Source organism: Leuciscus leuciscus, assembly GCF_965113295.1.
Source record: "Leuciscus leuciscus genome assembly, chromosome: 2".
Classification (NCBI taxonomy): domain Eukaryota; kingdom Metazoa; phylum Chordata; class Actinopteri; order Cypriniformes; family Leuciscidae; genus Leuciscus; species Leuciscus leuciscus.
Genome location: NC_138726.1, coordinates 39,050,943 through 39,077,221, shown reverse-complemented (window position 1 = coordinate 39,077,221; position 26,279 = coordinate 39,050,943). Strand labels below are relative to the sequence as shown.

General features: G+C 38.0%; 1 protein-coding gene across 2 annotated transcripts in view; it reads left to right on the top strand.

Annotated features, from left to right (window-relative positions):
• Positions 1-26,279, top strand: part of glceb (glucuronic acid epimerase b) — a 59,800-nt gene that overhangs the window by 22,505 nt on the left and 11,016 nt on the right. For both annotated transcript variants that reach the window (XM_082162274.1, XM_082162273.1), the window contains 2 exons: positions 14,272-14,386; positions 23,983-24,488. In XM_082162274.1, coding sequence (XP_082018400.1) covers positions 23,993-24,488 — 496 coding nt within the window. In that variant the 5' untranslated portion in view covers positions 14,272-14,386; positions 23,983-23,992. The remainder of the gene's footprint in view (positions 1-14,271; positions 14,387-23,982; positions 24,489-26,279) is intronic.

Below are 26,279 nucleotides of genomic sequence, written 5' to 3'. Positions count from 1 at the left end.
TGTTGCAGCTTGATTTAAGGTGTGCCCTTATACATTTTCAGTAAGAAAAAAGTTAGTCTGGAGCCCTTGCACTCTGTGTATATAGTGTTACTAATGAGTTGTCACTTGTCAGCAATCCACGTTTGCTTTTGGTGTGAGTAGCCTTTAAGCTTCCTTTTGAGCCATGTCTGCACTTGAGCACTCCAAGGGTGTTATTTTTCATGGCATGAGCTTTCAGGAGAATGCCTTGGGTCTTCAGTTCACAGTGGTGCTGCGGAAAAGGTCTCTTGTAATATGGAATGACTCTGCTTTGAATTGATTTGTATTTCAGCTGAACTTGATTGTGACAGTGCGAGATGTCAAGAAACGAAAGGAAAAATGCATTTCTATTGCGTTCTATGCCACTCTTTTTCTCACTTGAAGGCAGCATCCTAATTTACCATGCCTAACTCTTGCAGGGATCTGAGATTTGATGAGTGGAAAGAGAGATCACAGTTATGAGAAACGAAGTTAAAACATCTACCACAAAATCTGCAGAAGGCGAGAATGATGGATGAATGAGACGGGGAGGTAGTGAGAGAGAGTTCCTGAAAATCATGAGATATCTTTGAGACACTCGGCAGGGAAGCACTTATGAAGCAGCTGCTAAAGTGTCGCAGGCCTTCAATCGAGAGTGAGGATCTCCCTTCTTCATTTATGGAGAGATGGCAAGAGAAAGACCAGAGTCTAAAATTAACATGGAAGCTCCAAATGCTAGTTTCAAATTTAATTTATTTATAAAGCACATTTAAAACAACCTTGGTTGACCAAAGTGCTGTACAAAATTGGCTAGATCTAACACCAAAATTTAAATAAACATTCACAAGACGTTAAAAGCACAAGAGTACAAATGGGTTATCAAAATACTTTTAAACTCAGACACTGTGTTCGCTGTTCTGATAGAAAGTGGCAGTTTTTTCCATAAGTTGGGGCCAGCTAGTAGTAGTCTGGATCTGGGTACCCTAGTAGATGACTTGTCTGTGATCTGTGCAATCTGACTGGATAGTGTTCAGTAAACAACTCTGAAAGGTACTGAGGAGCGAGATTGTTTCACGCTATGTATACTAACAACTACATTTTGAATTCAACACGATAATGAATAGGTAGCCAGTGCAATGAACGTAAAATAGACGTAATATGGTCCCGTTTGCGACTGCCCGTGAGGAAACGGGCAGCAGCGTTTTGGACCAGTTGAAGTCAATGAATAGATGAGACGGGCTGCCCATGGTACAGGGAATTGCAGTAATCAAGCCGTGATGAAATAAAAGCATGAATTACAATCTCAAAACTCTTAGGAAGGGTTTAACTTTTGCTTAATTTTCTTCTAAGGTGGTAAAAGCTGGAACTGGCAACAGCATTGATTTGTTTGTTCAGCTTTAGGCCACTATCCAGAATAAAACACAGATCCTTTGCTACAAAAGAACAATATGGAGAACCCAAGTCAACAATGTATGAATTGACTTGAACTGTATTTCGTCATATTGTCCAGCCCTAAAACTTGTATAGTTTTTGTCAGTGTTTATTTCAAAACATCCAATTATGCAAAATAAAAATATTTAATTGGTGAGTTATCAATACAATGTATAACAATGCAATCTATAGGGTTTGATTTTACCCCAAAATTCAACATATTGACACACAATGATAACTGCAAATCCATGTTTCGCTGCCTGGAGTCCAGTTGTTTCTGTGAATTTCAGCGATCCATTTGCTTTCTGTAGCTTTCGGCAGTCTGTACAAATATACCTCAGATTTCTTGTCAAATCCATTTGTACAGTCAATCTCAAAGCTCTTTCCCATTTTAGATGTGTTTTGTGTTTTTCGCGCCATTCACGCTGAAAACCAATGGTACCACTCAGTGGGCGTAACCGCTGTCACTCCGTCACGTGCATACCCTCTATAAGTGACTATACAAATCAAACCGTCTAATTACAGGGCACAACAATAACAATGGCCTATACTAGCAATAAGAGCATTTCAGGCATGTTAACAAAACATTCACTTGCTCAAGTCACTTGGTCTGTGCTGCACTGCCACTGAAATTTTGACATTCATTGATCTTGTACATCCCCTTTTATAAATTTCAAACTTCAATATGTGTTTTTTAATTTATTTATGTTTTCTACATTATTATATGAATTACTTATTGACTTTGCAGTTTTTTTTGTATACACTGCCAAAATTATAGGGTCAATAACAAATTATGTTTTTGAAAGTCTCTTATGCTCACAAAAGCTGCATTTATTTGATCAAACATGCAGTAAAATGGCATTATTGTGAAATATTTTTTTTTAGATATGTGACCCTGGACCAAAAAATCTCAAATTTTAAATTGAGATGTATACATCATCTGGAAGCTGAATAAATAAGCTTTTCATTGGTGTATTGTTTGTTAGGATAGGACAATATTTGGTCGAGGGAATCTATTTGAAAATCTGGAATCTGAGGGTGCAAAAAATCGAAACATTGAGAAAATCGCCTTTAAAGTTGTCCATTTATGTTCGCGATTTTGCTGCATTCACTCACAAAAATAAATGTTTTATATATTTACAGTAGGAAACTTTACAAAATATCTTCATTGAACATGATCTTTACTCAATATCCTGATGATTTTTGGCATAAAAGAAAAATCAATAATATTGACTCATACAATGTATTGTTGGCTATTGCCACAAATATACACGTGTGACTTGTGACTGGTTTTGTGATCCAGGGTCACATATAATAAATGTATTTCTATTTAAATATATTTTAAAATCGAATTTATTCCTGTGATGGTAAAGCTGAATTTTCAGCATGACATGCATGAGAGTGTCACATGAAATTATCCTTCAGAAATCATTCTAATATGCTGATTTGGAGCTCAAGAAACATTTCCTATTATTACCACATGCAGTTGAAAATGATTGTGATGCTTATTATTTTTGTGGAAACCGTGATACATTTCAGGATTCTTTAAATAGAAAGTTCAAAAGAACAGTATTAGTTTGAAATAGAAATATTTTAACATTTTACTTTTCTTTACTGTCACTTTTGATCAATGTAATGCCTCCTTGCTGAATAAAAGTATTAATGTCTTTAAAAAAATCGTATTGACGCTATGTTTTTAAGACATTAATTCTTGACCCCACACCTTTGAACAGTAGTGTGTATTGTTAATTAAATGTAATGTAAACTACATTTTCATAGCTGGTAAAAGAGCCAGTTACCTGCTGTTAGCATGTGTGGCAAAAAGTTAATTTTGGACCCTGAGAAAGACGATGAGATGAGACTAAGAATCCCAGGAGGCAGTGCAGAGATAACGGGAGAATGTATGCAAAGCCTCTTCAAGAGCCATTGGAATTTTACAGATGAGCACCATATCCCTGAGAGACTATGACAGGCCCCACACATCTCCCCTACTGCGACACTCAAACTCCCAGCTTCTCTTTGTTCCCATAATCCACTGTGACGGTGAGGGTCGCATTTCCACTGCGAGAGGGCCTGACTGGAGGAGGGGCTGTCGGATCACACGGGCCATTTATAGGGCCACAAAAAAGTGCTGGGGCTCTGGTATGTGTCCACAGGGTCAAACAAAGAGGTCTTTCTCCTTTTTGAGACACTTGATGTTGCTTTTGTAGCTGTTGTTTTGGCTCTCTTATTGTTTTTAATGTTGTCCGTGGTATACATAGGGCAAGACGAAGTAAAGGGATGCTGGGCAATATTCAAGGAGGGGTCGGTTTCTGACTGTTTTTGAAAGTGTTTATTCTCTTTTTCTATTTGAACAAAAGGCTGACCACTTCCAGGCTCCTCCGAATCAGATATTAAGATGTTCTTGTCCAATCTATTCTCACAGGCTCTGAATCTGCCAGCCTGCAGTAAGTTAAGAATGAGGTGCTTTCAAGTGCACATCTGATAACTGGCCATATTTTATCCTCCGCTCCTCTTTCAGCTTCTTTCTACCACACTCCCACCTTCCCCGCTTTTATTCTTTCTATCATCTGAAGCTGAAACCTCCATTACTCTCGAACACAGTCTACGCAGACAGAGCTGGGGAGATGAAGTGTGAGATGATTTCCTCCGAATGTGGCCATGTGCTGACTCTCGTTACTCTCGCTCTTAATGGATTCCACACTTCTGCACATTGTGAACGTACTTGACAAGGACTCCTGGATATGTCCTTGTTCTAAAGAACATCATAGTTGCTTTTATAGAGTAGACGTGTGTAGGTGTTTTTTGTTTTCATATTCAATGCATGTCTATTGAGTCTCTATTGCTATGTTTGGGAAATTGAACATATATTGCAGCTGGAAGTAGGGGTTATGGCTTGGCGATATACCAGTAGACACGATTAACCAGTAGAAATTTGTCAACTGGTAGAGAATTTGGACTATGGTCTCTATCGTGGTTACGCTAACATGACGTTGCTGTGCTAAGCTGTCATGAAAGCTCATCTTTGCATGCATTTTACATTACATGACCTTGGCCTTTATTGTCGATGAGTACAGCAATACAGCACATTTTACACTGTTTTTAACATGTATACAATATTGCCTACATTTAAACTCATTTAACAAACATTTTAGAAGTAAAAATGAAACATTTAAACATTCAGGTAGCCTAATTCAAGTGTAATCAATCGGTCTGTTATCCAATATCCACCGGATCAGCACTGGTTCTCGTGCCGGAGACGGACTCGTGCTCTGCGGGTGAACTTCGAACTTCATACCGCCGTCCTGCATTTCACTCATAGCCGAAAGATACTGCGAGCGACTGAATTATACTAATTATATTCATTATCATTAGGAATAAAGTCGTGTGTTTATGCAAGGCGTTTCAATCACGTGAAAAGACAGGCGGGACTCTCGTTTAGGTGTCGAATTACGCCTCTGTCTGTTGTTTTGCATTAAATAAAATGATTGAAAGCAAAGTAATGATTTTATAGATAAAATAAAATATACACAAACCTGAATTTCACAGAGGAAATGCACCAAATCTGCCACGCTGAGACGAGAAGAACTGTTCTTCTGGAGGCTGGAGAGTTCAGACAGCCCGCGCTCACTCAACCAACCGTCGAGTTGTCGTCACGTCAGAGGGTGGGGGAGGGGTGCATTCTTTTAATTGAGTAAACTTACTCAATTTCTTGAGTGTTAAATATATTAATAATATTGATTTGAATTAGTAAGTTATATTTTTGTTTCTTGAAACAGATCAGTTCAATTCAACATTCTCAAATATTTTGATAGAAATTTCACATATATTAAGTGTATTATAAAGAAATAATTGGTTAGTCAAATACTAAATAATTTTATAAAAAAAAAGAACTTAAATATATCTGTAAATTTTAGATAAAATTAACTGTTGGATTTTTACTAAATTATTTTGGTATGTTTAACTCAAACAATCAAGTAAACGATATTCAGAGATTTTATTAAAGGTATAGCGGAGGATGTTTTACTTCCTGGTGGGTAGTCTAAACTATTGGTCCTCCTAATTGTCAATCATTCTGGTGAATCAATCAAACTTTTCAAAAAGTGGAGAAGGCGGGTCTTATCTAAAATTTGGAAAGATCCTCCGCTATACCTTTAAGTTAATAAAGTTAAGTATTTCTGTAATATTCACTAAGCCACAGAATAATTTTTTACAGTGTTGAAGTTTTTCAGGTAGGTCTATTTCATGTGTATTCTAATGTAGTTTGTTTTCCTATATGCTTGTAATTAGTTTCTTTGCTCTTTGTTTATCACTGTTTACTCGTCTTCATAAGATTGAGTGGTTTTTTTTTTTTTTACTTAGACTAGTATTAGTTTTTTGTGATATTGAAAATGGTGACAAGAATTGTGAAATTTCAATGGTATCAAAACCTTATTTAAAGCAAAAGTAACTGATATATATATTGTGAAATATATTTTCTCATATCGTGATGTAAGATTTTGGTCATATCGCCCAGCCCTAATGTTAATGATAATTTTTCCTGTCTCTACAAAAGGAGAATTGAAGAAGCTTGTTGTGTATTCTTCAGAATAAACTCTTCAACCTCAAACTCTTGTTTTCCCCCGCCCCCAACATCTCAACTCTTCAAAATCTCCTCCTCTCTTAGTCTTTTAAACTCCACACTCTTCTTTTGAGATTTGTCTCAGACTAATTTCAGTTAGCTTTTTAAATGCCTTTTGTGTGTATCTGTGCGTGCAGACGTGTGATGGTGGCTGGATTTAGAAGAACCTCAGTTCATTCTAGGGATAGACGTAACCTCAGGGAGCTGCCACGTAAATGAGTGTGTCTCTCTCTCTCTCTCTCTCTCTCTCTCTCTCTCGCTCTCCCTCTCTCTCTCTCCCTTTTTTTTCAAGCATATGGCATGTGCTCTGAACAGTAACTAACCCTCTAGGGCTTTTAGCTAAAGTACGTCCTTATTTGGTGTATGGAAAACATGAAACGGTACACATGGACAGGGTTGACAACCTGTATTTAAATGCATCATTCATTCACTTTGGATATGTTTTTTTCCCCTTCATATCTTGACAAACATGAATGAATAACAAGTTTGTGTGTGTAGAAGAAACAATGGAGAAAGTTGAACCTGTTAAAATGAATAGTTAAAGGAACCGTATGTAAGGAATGTATTTCAATTAATCATAAAATGACCCTGATATGTCACTAGACATTAAGAAATCATGTTCATTTCAAATACTTATATCACAGACAACAGTAGTCCGGCCAGGATATTGTTATTTAAAAGTGAAGTTGCAGCCCTCAACTGATGTTGGTGTTGTCATGTTGTGTTTTGGCCTGATGCTCCACCCTCCACCTATGTCAGGGGGGAGGGGATACACCGCTCTACAGTAATTTGAAAGTGATTGCAGTACCAGTTTTGGCCACAATCTTACATACGGTTCCTTTAACCCCCAAAAATTGTCTATACTGTGTGTACTGCGAACTTAAGTTTTGGTTGCTTGGACTTTCAGAGGAGGGACAAAAATAACATAAATTATAATAATAAATTGATAATTATTATTGATTAATAATAATAAATTATGAGATTTTAAAAATAACTTAATTTGTGTTGGAAAGATGAACGAAAGTCTTGCAGTTTTGAACGACTTGTGTGAATAATAACAGAATTTTCATCTTTGGGTGAACTAACCCTTTAATGTCACCATGAAATCAAAATTGACAATCTTCTTTTTTATGGAAAATTGCAATTTATGACTTGTAGATTGACGGGAGGGCTGGTCATAACAGTTGTCCAATAGCTCGACAAATTTCAATCCCTGCCCTCCAACAACCTGGGTCTCACATGAAATGACCATAAACATGAAAATATGACAATTCAATTGATTCCTGATGGACAAAATCCCACCCTACATTTTTTTCTCGTTTGAGTGGTTTCACTCAGATGTGCCACAACAGGGAAGGAAACGGCATTCACAATTTCTTGTTTGTGCTGACTTGAAAGGGTAGTTGAATTCTAGTATTGAGCTAATTAAATATGAGCTAAATAACTTTGTAATTTACTCACCCTCGTTTCATTCCAAACCCTCTTATGATTTCGGTTTTCCAAATCTTCTGAAGTCATCTGGTAGTTTTGAATGAGAAACAGGATGAAATTGAAGTTGTTATTCACTGAAGACTTATGATATTTGCACTAGCCTTTCCTTGGCATGTCTATAAGTGATGTTTGATTCGTGAACTGATTTTTCAGACTGAATTTGTGAATGGGATAAACTGATTAATTGAAAAGATCATGCTCAAAAGAATGATCATTTCACATATTAGACAATGCATCATATTTAAGGGATTACTATCAGTAGCTAGAAGAAGTAACCTGGCACATTGAGCTTAGCTCAAGGTTCTCATTGATAAGTGATGTCACGCTTCTTTTGTTTGTAGCCCTCCTCCTTCTAGTCTATCAGAGTATGACATGGAGGAATTTCTAAATTGCTGGGATTTCATCTTTCAGCTTCTGTGATTTAGGTGAGAAACAGGCATGAAAGTCGAGGCTTTTAATAGTAACCGTCGACAATGCCCAGCAGACAGCCGCACATAAATGAGGTGTTAACTAGCACTGTCTCCAAGACAGACAACCTAAAGATCAGCATTTGTGAAGTGCAATGAGAAGAATTAAATACATTTTACCATGAAAATGTGTGTTGCTTGCTTTGTAGCCTTTTAAAACCCTACTTGGCTGAATCGTCATGAATTATCTACTACATCATGTCTAATCATTACTGGTATATCTATTTTTATATTTGTTATATTCTAAAACATTTTTACTTTGTGACCGATGGGAGCCCTGCCAATGAGCCTTGTATCCAACAGAATGTTATAAACTGGAAAATATCAGATTTAAGTGCTTTGTCAATATTCCCATTTTATGAAAAATGATCAATACCTTCTTTACGGTGTGATTTACTGCAGTTTTTAATTTAACAAGCCTCTCCTCGGGTGCCGGAAAACTGTTATGGCGGAGATTAATTGTGGGGTGAAGAGTTACAGTCACTCTCCACTCACTGTGGTTGATGGATCGTCACTACATTAACGACCAGGCTGTCGACAAGCCTGTAAATTCATCATGAATGCAATTACTAATATGTATTTGTTTCTTCTCCATCATTTATGGTCTATTTAAAGACTGTAACTCAGTGTTCCTTGACGTGAAAGTGTACTTAACGCCTAGGCCGAATGTGCTGTGCCAGTTTCATTTTCCCTCACAACAGATTTAATTTATGGATAACTGGCCAATTAGCTTGGAGTTGATCTCCTCTTAACATCTTACAACAGCATTAGCTTTGCCATTTTTTCATTTAATCAACTAAAACAACCGCCAACACCATCAGATGATATTTGATAGTACAGTACATTTAATCTGTGGGTTGATTTTGTCCTCCTGTGGAAGCAGTTAAAGCTGTTTACAATCAGATGTTTATCCCAGGAAGTGGATATGCCATCGACGTATACGAACAACCAATATACAGGCTTAGCTGGTGTTAATAGATGATATCTGAAATTGGCCACCACCTCAGAAGAGATAAGCACACAGTGATAACTTAGCCTTCAGGTTGAAGAAAATATTTTAGTGAGCTCCTTCGTTAAGTTAGGTTTGGGTACTTTATTTGTTCCCGCAGGTAAATTTGTTTTGCAGTAAAATGATATGATAATAGCATCCATTCTTGACACAATTTTCAAAAACACATAAAAATCCTAATATATGACAACAAAATAACAATAACATGATACATGTGCTCAAGACTCCACCACTCAAGATGTATCATAAAAAATAGTTATATACATATATGCCCATATACATGTATACCTATATCAGGCTTGTGCACAATTCAGAATTGAATTGAGAATGACTCCTTAATTCCAATTCAATTCTTGAATTTGAATTGAATTTAAATTGATGCCAAAAACAGGATCTAGAATTACAATTCGAATTTGAATTAAAGGAAGCAGAATTGCAATTCAATAAAAATTCAAAGAAATTCATATACATATTTTAAGTGAAGTGTTTAACAATGAAGATTTACAGTATATGTCAGATATGATTGCATTATAAATTATATTAGTTTAAACTACTTGTACAGATTACATTAAAAGGATATGTTTTCCACCAGCAATGAATGTTAAAAGCTCTAGTCACAGAACAAATAATTAAGTTTGATTTATTGTAATTGTAATTTTGTGGAACATGATGGAACATGACTCCATTTCCCAGAATGCTTTACTTTAACCAAGTATTTAAAATGGTTGCTAAACAATTTGAGGTGGACATTTGTTTGAAAGCACAATTTGATGGGCAACACTGGACTTTTTAAGTTTCAGAAGTCCCTTACAACTTCACTCTGCACCTGTTGAGAGAATCTTTAGTGTTGCAGGAAAGATATTCAGACCAGAACGGTGCAGACTCAATGAAAAAACATTTGAGGAGCTATTGAGAATTAGATGCAACAGTGTTGCTCAGTAATTTTTTGCATTGTAATAAATGATAAATGCATTTACAACAACTTTGTGTTTGTGTGATTACTTTGAAATGAAAATTACATTGGAACAAAACTAATTAAACAACATTGAGGGGGTAATTTATTTCAAGAATTTGATTAATATCTATTTTAGAACAAAATGTATGCAGGGTTGAGGAGTAAATAGTTACGTGAAATGAAATTTCTGTTATTAAATTACAAAATTAATGTAATTGTATTTAGTTGTATTACTAAGGTAAAATGTTTAATTCAATTAGTTACTAATCAACTTAAAACGAAATTGCTTTGCATTGATAAAGTTATCCAAATAAAGTAATCCAAACCACATTTATAATGGGTAACTAATAACAGTAAGCAATAACATTTCCAAAGTAACCTTCCTAACACTGAATGCATGTGAGACTCATCACATTCTTTCTGTTGTGTGACTGTGTGGAATTTCTTTGAATTGCCATGAATTTAATTCCACTTCCTGTCATTCCAATTAAAATTCAATTCAACGTCCTGTGGGGCGGAGTAAATTCAATTCAAATTCCAATTCATGAATTGAATGGAGGCCAATTCTGAAATTCTGAATTTTGCACAAGCCTGTCCTATATACATATACAAATATACACTCACCTAAAGGATTATTAGGAACACCATACTAATACTGTGTTTGACCCCCTTTCGCCTTCAGAACTGCCTTAATTCTACGTGGCATTGATTCAACAAGGTGCTGAAAGCATTCTTTAGAAATGTTGGCCCATATTGATAGGATAGCATCTTGCAGTTGATGGAGATTTGTGGGATGCACATCCAGGGCACGAAGCTCCTGTTCCACCACATCCCAAAGATGCTCTATTGGGTTGAGATCTGGTGACTGTGGGGGCCATTTTAATACAGTGAACTCATTGTCATGTTCAAGAAACCAATTTGAAATGATTCGAGCTTTGTGACATGGTGCATTATCCTGCTGGAAGTAGCCATCAGAGGATGGGTACATGGTGGTCATAAAGGGATGGACATGGTCAGAAACAATGCTCAGGTAGGCTGTGGAATTTAAACGATGCCCAATTGGCACTAAGGGGCCTAAAGTGTGCCAAGAAAACATCCCCCACACCATTACACCACCACCACCAGCCTGCACAGTGGTAACAAGGCATGATGGATCCATGTTCTCATTCTGTTTACGCCAAATTCTGGCGACCAGGCAACATTTTTCCAGTCTTCAACTGTCCAATTTTGGTGAGCTCGTGCAAATTGTAGCCTCTTTTTCCTATTTGTAGTGGAGATGAGTGGTACCCGGTGGGGTCTTCTGCTGTTGTAGCCCATCCACCTCAAGGTTGTGCATGTTGTGGCTTCACAAATGCTTTGCTGCATACCTCGGTTGTAACGAGTGGTTATTTCAGTCAAAGTTGCTCTTCTATCAGCTTGAATCAGTCGGCCCATTCTCCTCTGACCTCTAGCATCAACAAGGCATTTTCGCCCACAGGACTGCCGCATACTGGATGTTTTTCCCTTTTCACACCATTCTTTGTAAACCCTAGAAATGGTTGTGCGTGAAAATCCCAGTAACTGAGCAGATTGTGAAATACTCAGACCGGCCCGTCTGGCACCAACAACCATGCCACGCTCAAAATTGCTTAAATCACCTTTCTTTCCCATTCTGACATTCAGTTTGGAGTTCAGGAGATTGTCTTGACCAGGACCACACCCCTAAATGCATTGAAGCAACTGCCATGTGATTGGTTGATTAGATAATTGCATTAATGAGAAATTGAACAGGTGTTCCTAATAATCCTTTAGGTGAGTGTATACACACACTTAATACCCCTACCGCTTATTCAACAAGGTTAAAACGGCAGGAACAAAGCTGGTTTTACACCTCTTTGTTCTGCACATTGGGACTAAAACCTCCATCCAGAGGGAAGAAGCTGAAACTCACTGTGCAAAGGATGGGAGACATCATTTAAAATAGAAGTAGCCATCGTCAGGAACTGTCTAGTATACAGGGATGCTGGATACAACTGTGACTCACCAACCAATTGACTAGACCATTTAACTATGTGGATTAAGGAATTTCTTCGAATGACCAAACCATACCACCAAGGAAAAGGACAAAACTGTAAAAAAAAGAAGAAGAAAAAAGCATGATAAAACATATTCATTATCATTTGGTCAATATGAAAGTGTGATAGTTTCCTAAACAATTTAAGCGCTGGTGACCCTTTTTGCACATGGCTGCACTATTTGCTTCAAAGTTACATTTTGCATCAATAATAGTCCCAAGGTTTGCATATACTCAATGGTCTGACCTTTCATTAAAGTAGCTTCATTCATGCTATTGTTCCTACTAAAATCAATGACCATAGTTTTTGATATATTAAGCTGGAGGTAAGATTCCTCACACCAGTGTACAAAATCATCAATAACTGGGCAGTGGCTGATCTCATTCTCCGGAAGCAGACTAACAATAACCGAATCATCTGCATATTTTATGATGGTTCCATAGTCATAACTGCTCTGACACATATTTGTGTAGAGAATAAATATCAAAGGTGACAACACACACCCTTGAGGAGACCCTATAGAAGAGCTTTTTCGGTCAGACAAAATACCATTGACCCTCACTCTCTGTGTCCTATTGGTTAAAAAGTCAAGAATCCAACCCACCAGATTATTACTTAACTCAAACTGTTGTAAGAGCCTTCTGGTTAAAATGTGTGGTTGGAATATATTAAAAGCCGATGAAGTCTATAAATAGAAGTCTGGCATGTGTCCCATTTCCATCCAAATGTCTAAAAAGCAAATTAAGCAATGTTACTCCATCTTCCACTTCTCTGTGGCCTTTATGCAAACTGCAAGGGGTCCAGTGCATGTTCAGTCTGCCTCAAGATCTCGACCCTGACCAGTTTCTCAAAAATCTTCATTAAAACTGAAGTCAAAGTGACCGGACTGAAATACAACCACAGAATCTTTCCAGAGGGGACTTTTGAATGTGATTTAAGTAACCGGCCACAGATATTATCAGGACCAGGGCTTTTGTTCACATTTACTGAATTAAAAGCATTGATTCTGAAGATCAATGTTGAAATGCTGATTATCCATAAGTTTAAGACTCAATTCCTGAATTTCTTTGCTAAAATCCAAAATTATCAAAAAAGACAATTGAGAGCATTTGCAAATGCAATATCTGAGTTAAAACCATCTACTGTAACATAACAGTGAACAGTGCTGCTGTTTAAATTGTGAAGGCCTGCTATAATTTTCATACTTGCCCAAGCTGAACCAGAATTTTCTTTTTCTCCAATTCTACTTTGTAGTTTTGTTTAGTTTTCAATCTTCAACTCTTTTGTAATTCGTTAATGTGGCCAGGATGCCGGGGTTAAACCCCTACTCTTTTTTCCGAAGGACATCCTGGGATTTTTAATGACCGCAGAGAGTCAGTACCTCAGTTTAAAGTCTCATCCGAAGGACGGTGCTCTTTGACAGTTTTAGGGGCTTTCGCACAGGATAGTTCTAGGAACTTAGTTCCAGGAACTAACCACCATGATGGTTCCCCGAGAACTAATGGTTCCCCTAGGAACGTTTTCTGGTTGCATTCGCACCGCCAGTAGGAACTCTGAAGTGTTGTTGTGACTTTTATTTTGACAGCATGACGAACCTTTATTTTGATGGCGCTGAGAATGCCAGAGCCTGAGCAAACAAACAATGCTTGCATTCTCCGTGTTCATTAGTTTACGATCTGTCGAACAGTCCTGTCTAATATGTTATTCGATAGAACTATTATACATAGAAATTAGACAGTAATGAAAAGTTAGTAGCATATGCCGTGTGGTTCATGTCCAGTGATGCTAGCTGAGCAGAAATACATAATCATGTTGGCCATATGCAATCTTTTTCTTTTATCTTTTTTTCAAAAAAGAAAATTTTCAGGACTTAACAGACCCATGGTTTGTTATTAGAATGTAATTTAACACATTTACAGGGAATTTCCATGTCCCTGCAAAAAGCAACATATGAGCATGTTACATCCACCAGTGAATCCAAATCATGACCACAGGACTGTGTAAAAATGTCCCAATCAGTATACAGCTGTAACATTCCTGCAAGCAGGACATCGTTTCTTCTAACCATACTCTTATGTCCTTGATCTTTGATCCTTGATCAAGAGTATGATCAGAAGAAACTGTGTCCTGCTTGCTGGAATGTTCATGGATTAGGCTACAAGTTTCTTGAGTAAAAGGTCAAATTATACTGTAAAGATTCTCTTATTTTTCTCACCTTATTTCTGTTTCTATTTCATCTGTTTCAGGTATGGCAAACTGTTCTGTGAAGCAGATCCCTAAATGAACCGGAGCAGAGTATCCTAGCTGTGGCATAGAGCACAATGACGGCACAGTCAGACGTTCACTGATGATTGGAGCTGGGTAAGAAACAAGAAACAGTATTGCCATTTACAAACCTGAAGTTAGCAACTGGCTAAATCACTATTGTGTTATCCACTCACTTTTGTTAGACACTGCTTATGATCAGTTATTCACTCTTGTGTTGTGCCATATGAAATGGTTGAAATCAATAAATTGTTTCAGTACACTATTGTTCAATAGCTTGGGGTCAGTAAATTGAAATTTTTTTTCTTGTTTCAAGTTTCTTATGCTCAGCAAGGCTCCATTTATTTGATCAAAAGTATTTGAATGTATTTGATTCCTTTGATAAACTGTGATAATTTTTTTTCATTCTAACATTATATATTTATTTAATGCATCCTTGCTGAATAAAACTATTCATTTCTTACAAAAATGTTACTGACTCTAGAGTTTAGAACAGTGGTGTACTTGTATTTTACACTACTTTGTTGTAAATATAGACAAAGCCCACATTTAATTTACATATTACAGATCTAAGCTATATAACAAGGTACTTTGCACAAATGAAGCAGAAGTAGATTTAGCAAGGAGTTAGTGGAGAAAATGACTTTTATACCTCCTCAGTCAGTCAATACAGCACACAATTAAGTATATGTAAATGTGGTGTGATCTGATGTAAATTTGAGCCTCTCTACCCATAAAGTCTCGTTCACACCAACAGTGATTAAATCACTGGAAGTCGCAGTCTCTGTTCTAATAGATGTAAGCAGGCTATATCTAGCCTGTGTCCAGTCTGCAATTTTGGTAGTTGTTTATTGTGAGATGCTGCAAAAGACACAAGATGTGAGTACAATGGTTTAAAGACGCCCGTCTAGCATGTTTACATTGAAAAACAATGGAAAAGTAGTGCAGTGGAATGGAAACAGCCCCTAAAAGTGACTGCAGTCTGTTTGCTAGTGCTGTTTGTGTATGGGGTCATAATGACTCTGTCAGATGGTTTGCTTCTCCTGTCTTCATTTTATGAGAAGTGTTTAATCCCTCCGTTGGCCGTAAGATCGTAAGCTTTTTGGTAATATAACGGCTCTAATCCCCTGACTGCTGATGAATTTGTTGAGGGGCATTACTTTCAAAGCAATTTCTCTGCTCACCCACTGCAAGAAGAGATATGCCTTGAAACACTGGTTTATCACACAGACTAGTTTAAAGACCATTGACTAGTGCATTTTATTTGGTGAGGGTATTTGTTTTATTTTAGTATTGTGTAATTTTTTTTTTTAAAGATACCAAATAATGTGCAGTCATAATAGACCAAAATGCTGTCATCCTGGAAATGTCCTTAATAACCCTATTTTTTTTTTTAGTTCCCCCAAACAAGAATAGATGGATTTTGGTATGTGCAGAACTGTCTTCCAATAAAGTGATGTATAGACCAGTGGTTCTGAACTTTGAGTAGAAGGCCCCCGATTGTCCAACACTTAGGCCCTGTTTACACCTAGCATTACGATGCGTTTTAGACAATCGGATCACAAGTGGATGACCTACTCTCCGCCAGAAGCACACTAGCCAGAAGCACACTAGCCAGACGGGATTTAAACTTTGTCGGCTGAAGAGGCAAGTTTGATTTGAAGATGAGAAATGTAACAAACACTTTATCTCACCTTTCCTAATTTGTAACATGCACTGAAGGCCATGATATACTTCAAGCAAAACCGAAGAACGAACTGCTGTGACATCATTTCGAACAAAACCAGAAGTTCGTTTTGAGAGTTCGAAACCACTTGCCTAAGCGAACTTCCCAGAAAAGTTTAAGGCTGGTAAATACTTTTGTACTACCATTGGTCCATAGCGGTTAGATTCATAGCTAGCATTTGTTTAAAGAAGCATGTGCAGTTATAGTATATATTGCTGGTCCTGTATTTCGAACTTAATTTTATCCCTAAGCGAAGAAAACAAAAAAAGAAAATTGCCGTGACTACATTGGGGTTTTCGGCAGGGTTTTTAATCAGAGCAGAAATGAAAGCTGCTTGTAACGAGGTTAGTTGTCCGGGGGAAGAAGGATGCGGGAAACAGCGAACATAATAATCATAATCATAATAATCAGCGAATCATTATAAAATAAACAAACACAAAACGAAAGTAGAAGCGGCAGCCCCTCACGGATGACTGCCGCACACACATAAACAAAACATAGCCTAACATAAAATAGTTTAACTCTCTCGTCCTTTACTGTCGTCACTCCTCCTTTTATGCTTTCGAAGCTCCTCCGTGAGAGATACGAGACCGGTGTAGCGTGCAGGTGGCACTTATCATCAATCAGGCCACCAGCCTCGCGGCACTCTCTCACGGTCCTGCCCCGCACTGCTTGCCACACTGCTGCTCTGGGTGTTTTTCTTTCGGATCAGGTCATGTTCATTTGTAAATCGGTTGAGCTCATTTCTACCATTAGAAAGATCTGAAAAAAACTCATACATTTACCCGCCCATAGACCCCTATCCTCAAAGAAATCAGGACAGAAGTGGTTGAAAGTGGACAAAAGAGACTGATTAAAACACCAGGTGTAAACAAGGATGTGTCTCCCTCGTCTACTTATGATCCGATGAACACATGTTAATACCAGGTGTAAACGGGGCCTTACTTTAACCTCCATATAAGGTAAGGCATATCCTCCAGTATTTCTGCTATAATTATGACAAAGCTCCTTGTTTTTAAATCGTTTTTTAAAATGACAACTGGGAATTAAATGGAAATAATAGGGGAAAAGCCGGTCATACAATTGATATATACTCCTCAGGATCTCATTGGCTTCATTAGCACGCACTAGCAAAAAATACCAGTGGTTTTAGGGTGCTCAGAGACCCTGCAACAAAGTTTTCCTCCAGGGATGAACAGGAGTATAGTCCTTGCAGTGTTCTTTTTCACAACAATCGCCTACATTTCACAGTATGTGGAGCACAAGAGAAGCTGCATATTTTAAGTTTGAATATTAAGCTCAAGGTCTTTTTTTATATTTTTTATACGGCATACATAAGATGCGATTCATAAAAATTGTCCATGACCCCATCTGCATTTCTGGTGTCTCAAAGGTAAAAAAAAAAGAAAAAAAAAGAGGAGTAAACAAGGGGAATAATAGTTTTTGAGCCATCTCTCTCTTGTCAGTCAGGTATCTTCATGAATTGCTCACCTCAGCTCTTTCAAGCTGTCTTTAGTGTTGCTCTTAATTGCATTCAGGTAGAAACCAGTGTTAATTGACTTCATGTACTAGCCAAAGTTGTTTTTCTCTGCATGGTGCTGATGAACAGGTGTGTTGATTAGATCATGAATCACAGCCAGAAGGAGATCTTTGCAACATCTGCTCTTTGATCATCTTGCATTTCCAGCTATATACGATTTGCACCGTAGCAAGAGAGTAAATGGCACTGTACCTTTGTCTAATATCAAATCAAACCTGCAATGAGGTTCAGTCCTAGTGCATCTGATTGGCTGCGCTTGAGCCTTACTCTCCTGATATTACACCAATATGAAGGTGTAATTTTAAGACTTGACCCCAGATGCCGTGTGTGTGTGCACGTTTATGTGTGCGTGTCCTCTATAACTGCCGGGAGTTCTTCCGTGCTCCCTTTCTAATGAGAATTAGACTAAATTACATCCAGTGCATTATTATTAGCCTGTCAACTGTGCTTATTATGGGCTGCATCTGTTACACAGGGGGGAATCCCTGTGGTGTCCCTCTGGCTGTATTTTTTTCTCTAATGAGCCTAATAATGTAGCTGTTTCACACTGGAACAAAGGGGATCGGTGTGTTTTCGTTTCATTGGTTTACTTCTTTCATTTATTTTCACCCATCCTTTAGCTGCCAGGTCTGGTATCAGTAATAAGCTCCTTTTGAAGCTGCTGATTGCCCTTGATTCGTCCCCAGGCTGATCAGCAGCTCAGAGGAGTTGAAATGTCCAGAGTTTAGTTAGATCTGACACACCTGAGCTCATACACATGATTCGCTTCTCAGTGCTGGCCAGAGGGCAACACATTTCCTTGGCACTGGACTTGTACTATTTCTGCTGTTGTTGGAAGATCAGACTATGTCCTCGACTAGGAGCACGCCAACACTTGACCCTGACCATTGTGCCATGAAGTAAGTTTTGCAGGAAATTATTCAAGAACATTGAATACAGAATATTCTTATTTTACAGTAAAGTGGAAGCAAATTTTGCTATGCTTTTTAAATTTCCTTAAAGACAAGATGAACATTGATCTTATTGACTTTAAACATTATTGTGTACAATTCATCAGTGCGCATTATTCTGAAATGGTTTTATATTTTTTTTCATCAAAATGTGTTAACGTCGTTAACCACCTCTAAATCGACACGTGGATGGGAAAAAAGTAATCAACAAAAATATTAAATAAAATCCTGATGGATAAAATCTGCCTGTTTTGTCAAAATGAATTACTCAAATGCATAAAATCGTAATTTTTTTTTGTGCTAAATGCATTAAATAAGCGCCATCGGTCATTAAGCGCTCACCTCTAGTTGGGTTGCCATGATCCAGAGCTGGATTCTGACTGCCAATTTAGCCAGGGATTTCTGTTATGCTAACAATTTTGTGCAGCTGTTTGCAGGCAGTTGGCAAATTGTAGTCTACAGCTCCAACCAGCCAATGAGTGACAAAAGACTTCAACATGGGCGTAACAGCCCTTCTGAGTCTTGCTCTTCTTTTCCAGAAGCCATATTGTGTATGATCGAAATCTTACCTCAGGAGACTTGAGGTAATGTCTTTCCTGTGTTTGGTTTGAGATGTACGAGCCAGCGCAATGGCTCATATTTAGGTATTCTGTGATTAATATGTTGTGTAATAGAGCAGGAAATCCTATTCCCTGTGGCATTTCAAAATGCGGTTGGATACCATTTAACCCTTATTAAGTTTCCTTAAATAGGTCTTCGATTCGCTATCTGTTTCTTTCACTGCCAAACCCTTGTCACAAAACCTTTCAGGTTTGAAAGAAGTTTCATAGTGGATTAAACATGCACATTAGTAAATATACCCTGTGGTTAGATTTGTCACTTTGTTTCCCATTCTAAGATTGTCTAATTCTAAAGCCAACATTTAAAGCTTTCCTTCTCTTTAGCAGAATTGATTGTGATTACCGTAACTTACTCATTATAACATGTAGCATAAATGTAAAAAAAACAACAACAAAAAAACATCAGTGGAGCTCCAGCTCCTCTCTGCATTGTCTGGTGTTGCATGAAGAGCCTGTGGCAGGCCGGAGTAGGGAGGACAGGCGTGCAGTCTCAGGAGCAGGTCTGTGTGGGTTGTGGTGACAAATGAGCTGAAAGCTTGGTATTCATTGTACCCAGCTCTCCTGTGCCAGCCCTGTCCCCCCTTCACTGACGGCCTTTCATGTGTCAACAATACCTCCCACTGTTCCCTGAGCTCAAGGTGCCAGCAGAGGACAGCAGCCTGGGATGGTGCGGCCTAAGGCTGGGCGGTAAGACTGTATATACCATGCGATCGTAGACATGTCAACCAGTAGAGATTTCACTGTCTTTCACACTGTGGTAGATATATTATCAGTGGGCTAGACTGCTACATATGATCAAGAAACAAAGTAATGTAGAAACAGATCAAGACAAGGAAGACTTTGTTATTAAAGGTACTTGCACACTGGGTCCGAAATTTTCGTATGCGTTTTTTCTTATTCGTGATCCTAAAAATTTGTCTCACACAGAAACCTTACGCTCTTAGCCAGATACATATTAATTAATCCATTGCGGAAAAAATCGCAGAATCGAAGAGTCTTCAAGCCTATGCTTTGCTAGCTATACTGGAGCCACATATTAAAAAGAAGACCACAAATTTCCGTGAACCAGTTGATCCTGAACAGTTCTGGATTTTGGCTTCGCTAATATAACTATTTGGGGTTTTTTTGGAACTCAAATGTTACATCATCTAAAGATACTTTTGCACTAATTAATACCATTATATTGATTAATTATGAGATTACAGTTATACTGCTGTTTTTGGATTGACCAGGGCAGCTGTGTGTGTCAAGGTACTGATCCAGGTAGCAGGAAACAACTGAAGATGTGGAGAATCGATAGCAGCCTGCATTAGATGAAAAAGCAGCACATGAATCAACATAATGAGGATTCAGAGGGGGCGTGACCAGCGTCAGGTTGTCTCTGCGACTGAGACAGCGCTAAGCGCATTCTAATGGGGACTGCTCTGCTGAGATGGATGTGCTTGTTTTGAATTCTGTTTTTGAGAGCACTGCGTTTAATAAGTCAGCTCAGCTCTGTTTTCCTCAAAGGAGTCGATCGGCCACAGCTGTGGCTATGGAGACGGCACAATGTTAAACCGCATTCATCCCTGACTCCTATTACCAGCTGTAAGCCCCTCTACAAAAAGCCATTTTCTTAAATCTAGCGTGGTATGATGCTCTCTAGGACATGGTGTACTCTTCCTTTAAGTCCGCAATGCCACTTGTTCAGAGAAGGGATTACAACCATGTTCCTCCTGTTTTTAGTTTGATCTCTGGATTATACAGAGCTCAGCCATATCTCCTGCATATTAGTGAATTTGAATGCAAATTATCCTTGTACACAGATGCACCCTGCACTGCGTTGGGCCGCCTGATCCAGATGCTCCATCAGGCAGGCTTGATCAGGTGCTTTGCGGTAGGGTTCAGACAGCACTTTCTGAATATGTCCCTGAATCTCAGAGTAACGGCATGTGAACTCTGCCTGTGAAAGCCAAAAAGATCAAATTATTTATAGCCTCAGCAAACAAGATGAGCTGCTTATCTTTCACGATGCAGTCAGACGCTGCTCTGCTCTGCATGCTCTGAACAGAGGGTGCAGAGTCAACGTGGGGAAGACGAAGTAAAGGGGAAAGAGATTAGAAAGAGATGAGAAAGAGATTGAGCGCAGGTCTGTGAAACAAGTGCAGACTCTGCAAAGAGGATTAAACGGGAAGATTGGAAGAAAGAATGATTCAGTTGCTCTGATCTTCCTCAGCAGTGAATATTTCAGAACTATATGAAATCAGGTTTCCACATAATAACCATGTAGGCCAGGATGAAGGCGTATGTATGTACGGCTACCATTCATCACGTCTTGGTCCTTTTTGCTCGGTTCGTTAAATATGGAGTGTGTAGCAATATTTGGCACTTCGTTTGGGTTGATGGATTGATGCGTTTTCGTTCTCTGTTGACCTTAGTCTTAGCTGTAGTTTGACAGTGGTGTGGACTACTAATGATGGCATTGGCATGTTGTCCATGCTAAACCCAGCACAGTAATTAGCTGTAGTGAGAGACAGTGCTGTTCTGTGTATTGATTTTTATTCTTTGCGAAGAAGATAACATGCCAAAGAGGGAAGAGATGATATGAGTTAGAGGCTGCTGATTTGCCTTATGAGCTACGTTTACGAAGTAATGTGATTCTCTCCCTAGTACAGAAACCGCAGAAGCACAATATGGTTTGTGAAAGAGGAAAGATTTGTAGAGATTATTGAATTCTTTCTTTCCTGTTACACTTGTCACTATTGCAAGAACAGTAGTCACAATAAACTACCTTTTGGCTTTGCATCCTTATATTTTTATGCAGAATTTGGGATATTACATAAATTATGCATGTAAAAACCAAAATGTGAAAAGTATCTAAAAAGAAAAAAAAACTTCTATGCTTTCTTGAAATGTATACTTTTTTTTATTTTGTAAGAAGACCACATAAACTAAAGTGGAAACTAGGGCTGGGGGAATTAACGCGTTAATCTTTGCGTTTAATTTGAGATGTTTAAAAAAAAAAAAAAGAGAAGCAATTAATGCAGCACTTTTTTTTTTTTTTGCCTCGTTTGAATTACTTTCTGTTGCGGCTGCTAAAGAAAAGGCCGAAAATATGCCATCCCGCCCCTCCGTGTTCGGCGATCAGGTATCATTCTCGTGCAGCTTTCATGAGCGGGTCTTTTCCGCTCTGTGTGTGCGCCGCGCTCTCCGTTCCGTGTGTGTGTGTGTGTGTGTGTGTGTGTGTGTGTGTGTGTGTGTGTGTGTGTGTGTGTGTGTGTGTCAGCGTGCTGCTGCGCCCTCTGCTCAATGTTCCGCTCCGTGTTTGCGCTGTGCGTTCTGCTCTGTCGTTAACTTCCCAAACGCTCCAATCATGTACCGATCACGCACTGGAAAAGCAAAGTCCGCTCAAATAACGTGAAATTTCTCTGTAGTAGACTTCTGTTTGCAATAGCCTTACTGAGCTGGTATAGTCATGCTTGGCAACAATGGTAAAATGACCTGCTCTGATCAAATGCTCTGGTAATAATAGCTTTGTAGGACTATATTTTATTTTGATAATTAGTAAAAAAAAATAAAAAAAATCAGTTGAATTGATTATGTTGATTGATTATTGAAAAAGAATAATATATTGATATATTGATGTTTAATATTATTTTAATATAAGGCTATTTTCTGTTCCTTTTTTTTTTTTACTGTGTTGTTTAATTTAATTAGGTGATTCTAAGTTTAAATATTGATTATTACAAGCTTGGGGGAAATGCAATTAATTGCAATTAATTACAGCAAATTGTGCAATTAATTAGTTAAAAACATTTTTTATAGATTCCCAGCCCTAGTGGAAACACATTTTACAAAAAAACACAAAATTGCATTTTTTAAAAGGCATGTGACTTTTCCTCAATAGGTTATATGAATGATTAATTTATTCTTAAATGAAAATATTATCAGACCAGTATCATTATATATCATCTCATAAGCTTTATTCAGATTATTTGTGTGATAATTACGATTTTCTTGAATGGAACCATTGTTGACTGACTGGGATGCAGAGTTGTTTTTGTTAACCAAACTTAAAATCATTTTTGTTCATTTAAATGAAGGCTAAAATAAAATACAAATATTACGTTAACTTTATAAATAACGTTAAATATAACGTTAACTTACAATACTACCATTTGCCTAGGTAACTAACTGAAATTATTATATATTTTTTAATTTACAACAAAAAAACTAAAACTGAAATAAAAAATAAAGCTAAATTGAAAACAAAACAAAACTAATCAAAAACAGAATTAATAATACCTAAACTAAAATTAAAATAAAACAGAATAAAAAAAAAGCTAATGCAAAATATTGATAAATATTATAATAGTATATAAATAGTTCTTAAAATAACACTGCTGCCAACATTTTCAACAGAAGAGAATTTGCCTCTGACGCACAATAAATCCAGAAACAGTCTCCCTTGTGAATGTTTTTTTTGACGAAGGCTACACATTTATACCCATAACGATAAGCAAATATAGAACAAAAAATAAATGCTTTTCCCCTGCTGCTATGAATTCTAAAAGCAATATGCAAAACCGTGTACACAGTCATCCAGACAGATATTGAATTTCTCTAATGCTGCATTTGATTATTCATGCAGAGGGAAAAATATTGATTGGACCTTTTAAACTCTGATTAATTCCATGTAGGTATGCATAAAATTTCCTCTGACTGGATTACTGATTACTCTATAGCTTAAATTTAAAATGTCACTGGTGTAGTGGGGGGAGTGTAAGTATATTATTGAATGTTTGCCTGTCATGGCAGTTCATGCAATGGGTGTTTCATAGAATGTGTGTTAATGTACGTTTGTGTTTACATTGTAGGTAAGCAGTGATGATGCGTTGTCTGGCAGCCCGTGTTCACTACAAGACCCTGATAGTGATCTGCGCTCTCCTCTCTCTGCTCACGGTCGTTCTGTGGAACAAGTGTACGAGTGAGAAAGCGCTGCGCTTCCTGCCCCGGCACCCCCAGCCCCCTCCCAGCCCGAAAGTAGACAGCCATCCGCAGCAAGCCCAGCCCCCCGAACCTCCACCTGTGGTCGGCGGAGTACGCTACGAAGAGATTGACTGCCTGATCAACGACGATGTCACCATTAAGGGCCGTCGAGAGGGAAGTGAGGTATACCTGCCCTTCAGCTGGATGGAGAAATACTTTGAGGTATACGGGAAGGTGGTGCAGTACGACGGCTACGATCGATTCGAGTTTTCACACAGTTACTCCAAAGTATACACCCAGAGAGAGCAGTACCACCCCAATGGAGTCTTCATGTCCTTTGAGGGGTATAACGTGGAGGTGCGTGACAGAGTCAAGTGCATTAGTGGAGTTGAAGGTGAGTTTTGTTTTAATAGTGATACCTTTTCACATTTGATCGGTCTTATCTGATAATGGTTTCATAGAATTGCTATGCTGTGGTGTCTGTTAACATTTGTCAAATGTGTCCCTATGCATGAACTAGGCACTGTTTACAACTGTATTTAATAGTGATTAAATATTTGACTAAAACAGCAGAAACATAAATATTCGGTTTCGGATGAAAGTTTTGGAGCACCAAAATCATATAATTAATTGATTGTTAAATTAGCACTTCTGTGATGATGAATGTTGACTGTTTTATTGTCTATTTCATGCACACAACTTGTCAACAGTGTGAACACTTCACCAAAAATGATGGTAGAGTAGCAATTTAAAAGTACAATTTGTGAAATTTGTTTGGATGAAATATCAGGAGGCAGGTCGTTTCTGAAGAACTTCACTATGACTGGTTTTATTTATCACGTTAGAAAACAATACCCCGAACAGCATATTGGGTTCAATTACCCAAATGTAATTACCGAAACTTTATTTTTTGATATTGGTAAAAAAAATCTTTTTATAATTTTGGTGCATTATTAGTATTTAAGAATTCTCCCATGTGATGTCACCACCTGAGATGGATGTTAAAGGAGTAGTTCAATTTCAAATAAAAATTTCCTGGTAATTTACTCACCCCCATGTCATCCAAGATGTCCATGTCTTTCTTTCTTCAGTCAAAAAGAAATTAAGGTTTTTGAGGAAAACATTCCAGGATTTTTCTCCATATAATGGACTTCAATGGCAACCAACGGTTTGAAGGTTCAAATGTCAGTCTCAATGCAGCTTCAAAGGCTCGACACGATCCCAGCCGAGAAATAAGGGTCTTATCGTTTTTGCTAGATGAGACCCTTATTTCTCGACTGGGATCGTGTCGAGCCTTTGAAGAAAGAAAGACATGGACATCTTGGATGACATGGGGGTGAGTAAATTATCAGGAATTTTTTTATTTGAAAGTGAACTAATCCTTTAATGCCAGATATTGGCCAGAACTTTTTGGCCAATGTTGCCGTCAACGGGCAACCAGGTGAGACCCAGGGCCAACGACCGATCTAAAGTATCCAGATAGAAATTTGTTGCCCATTCTCAATGGGAAAGTGCCCGAGCAACATTGCTCAAAAAAGTTGCCCTGTGTATCGTCACCAGTATGTATTCAGCTACCAATACAATTATAGTATTCTCAGTATACCCGTTTTACCATGTTTAAATCTGTTCTGCTGGTTTTACCCTTCACAATTAGAGCAGAAAATGTGAGAAAAGTCAGCATATTCTGCCTGGGCCTACTCATAACTGGCTCTCCTAATGTGTCTCAGTAAAATCACAGTTACTTTCTCCCTCATCATCAAGATTCACCTAAATGCATGTCACATTAAAGCAGCACTTAATTGTGGCACACTGGGAGAAGTGAGAGGCAAAGCGACCTGCCTCAGTTCTAACACAACTTGTTAGTGGCCATTAATAGTCATTTAGTGCAGTCCAAGAGGAGTTTCCTGGAAGCCAGGCTTGAATGATCTACGTCTGGTTCTTAGTGAGTAATGCACCCTCAATGGACTTTACATTAAGCAAATGAAAGTGGGATTGATTCAGCCAAGAACTGAATCACAAGAGCTGATTTGATGACCTTAGACGTAATGGAGAATAATTTTGCACTCAGACTCACATGTGTCTTCTAGTGAATCTCAATGAGAAAAAGCAAAAGCAAATTAAAGCAGAATAATTTTTCTTTTTTGTTAAAGAACCTAAATGAAATGAACTGAGAGATGACACTCCT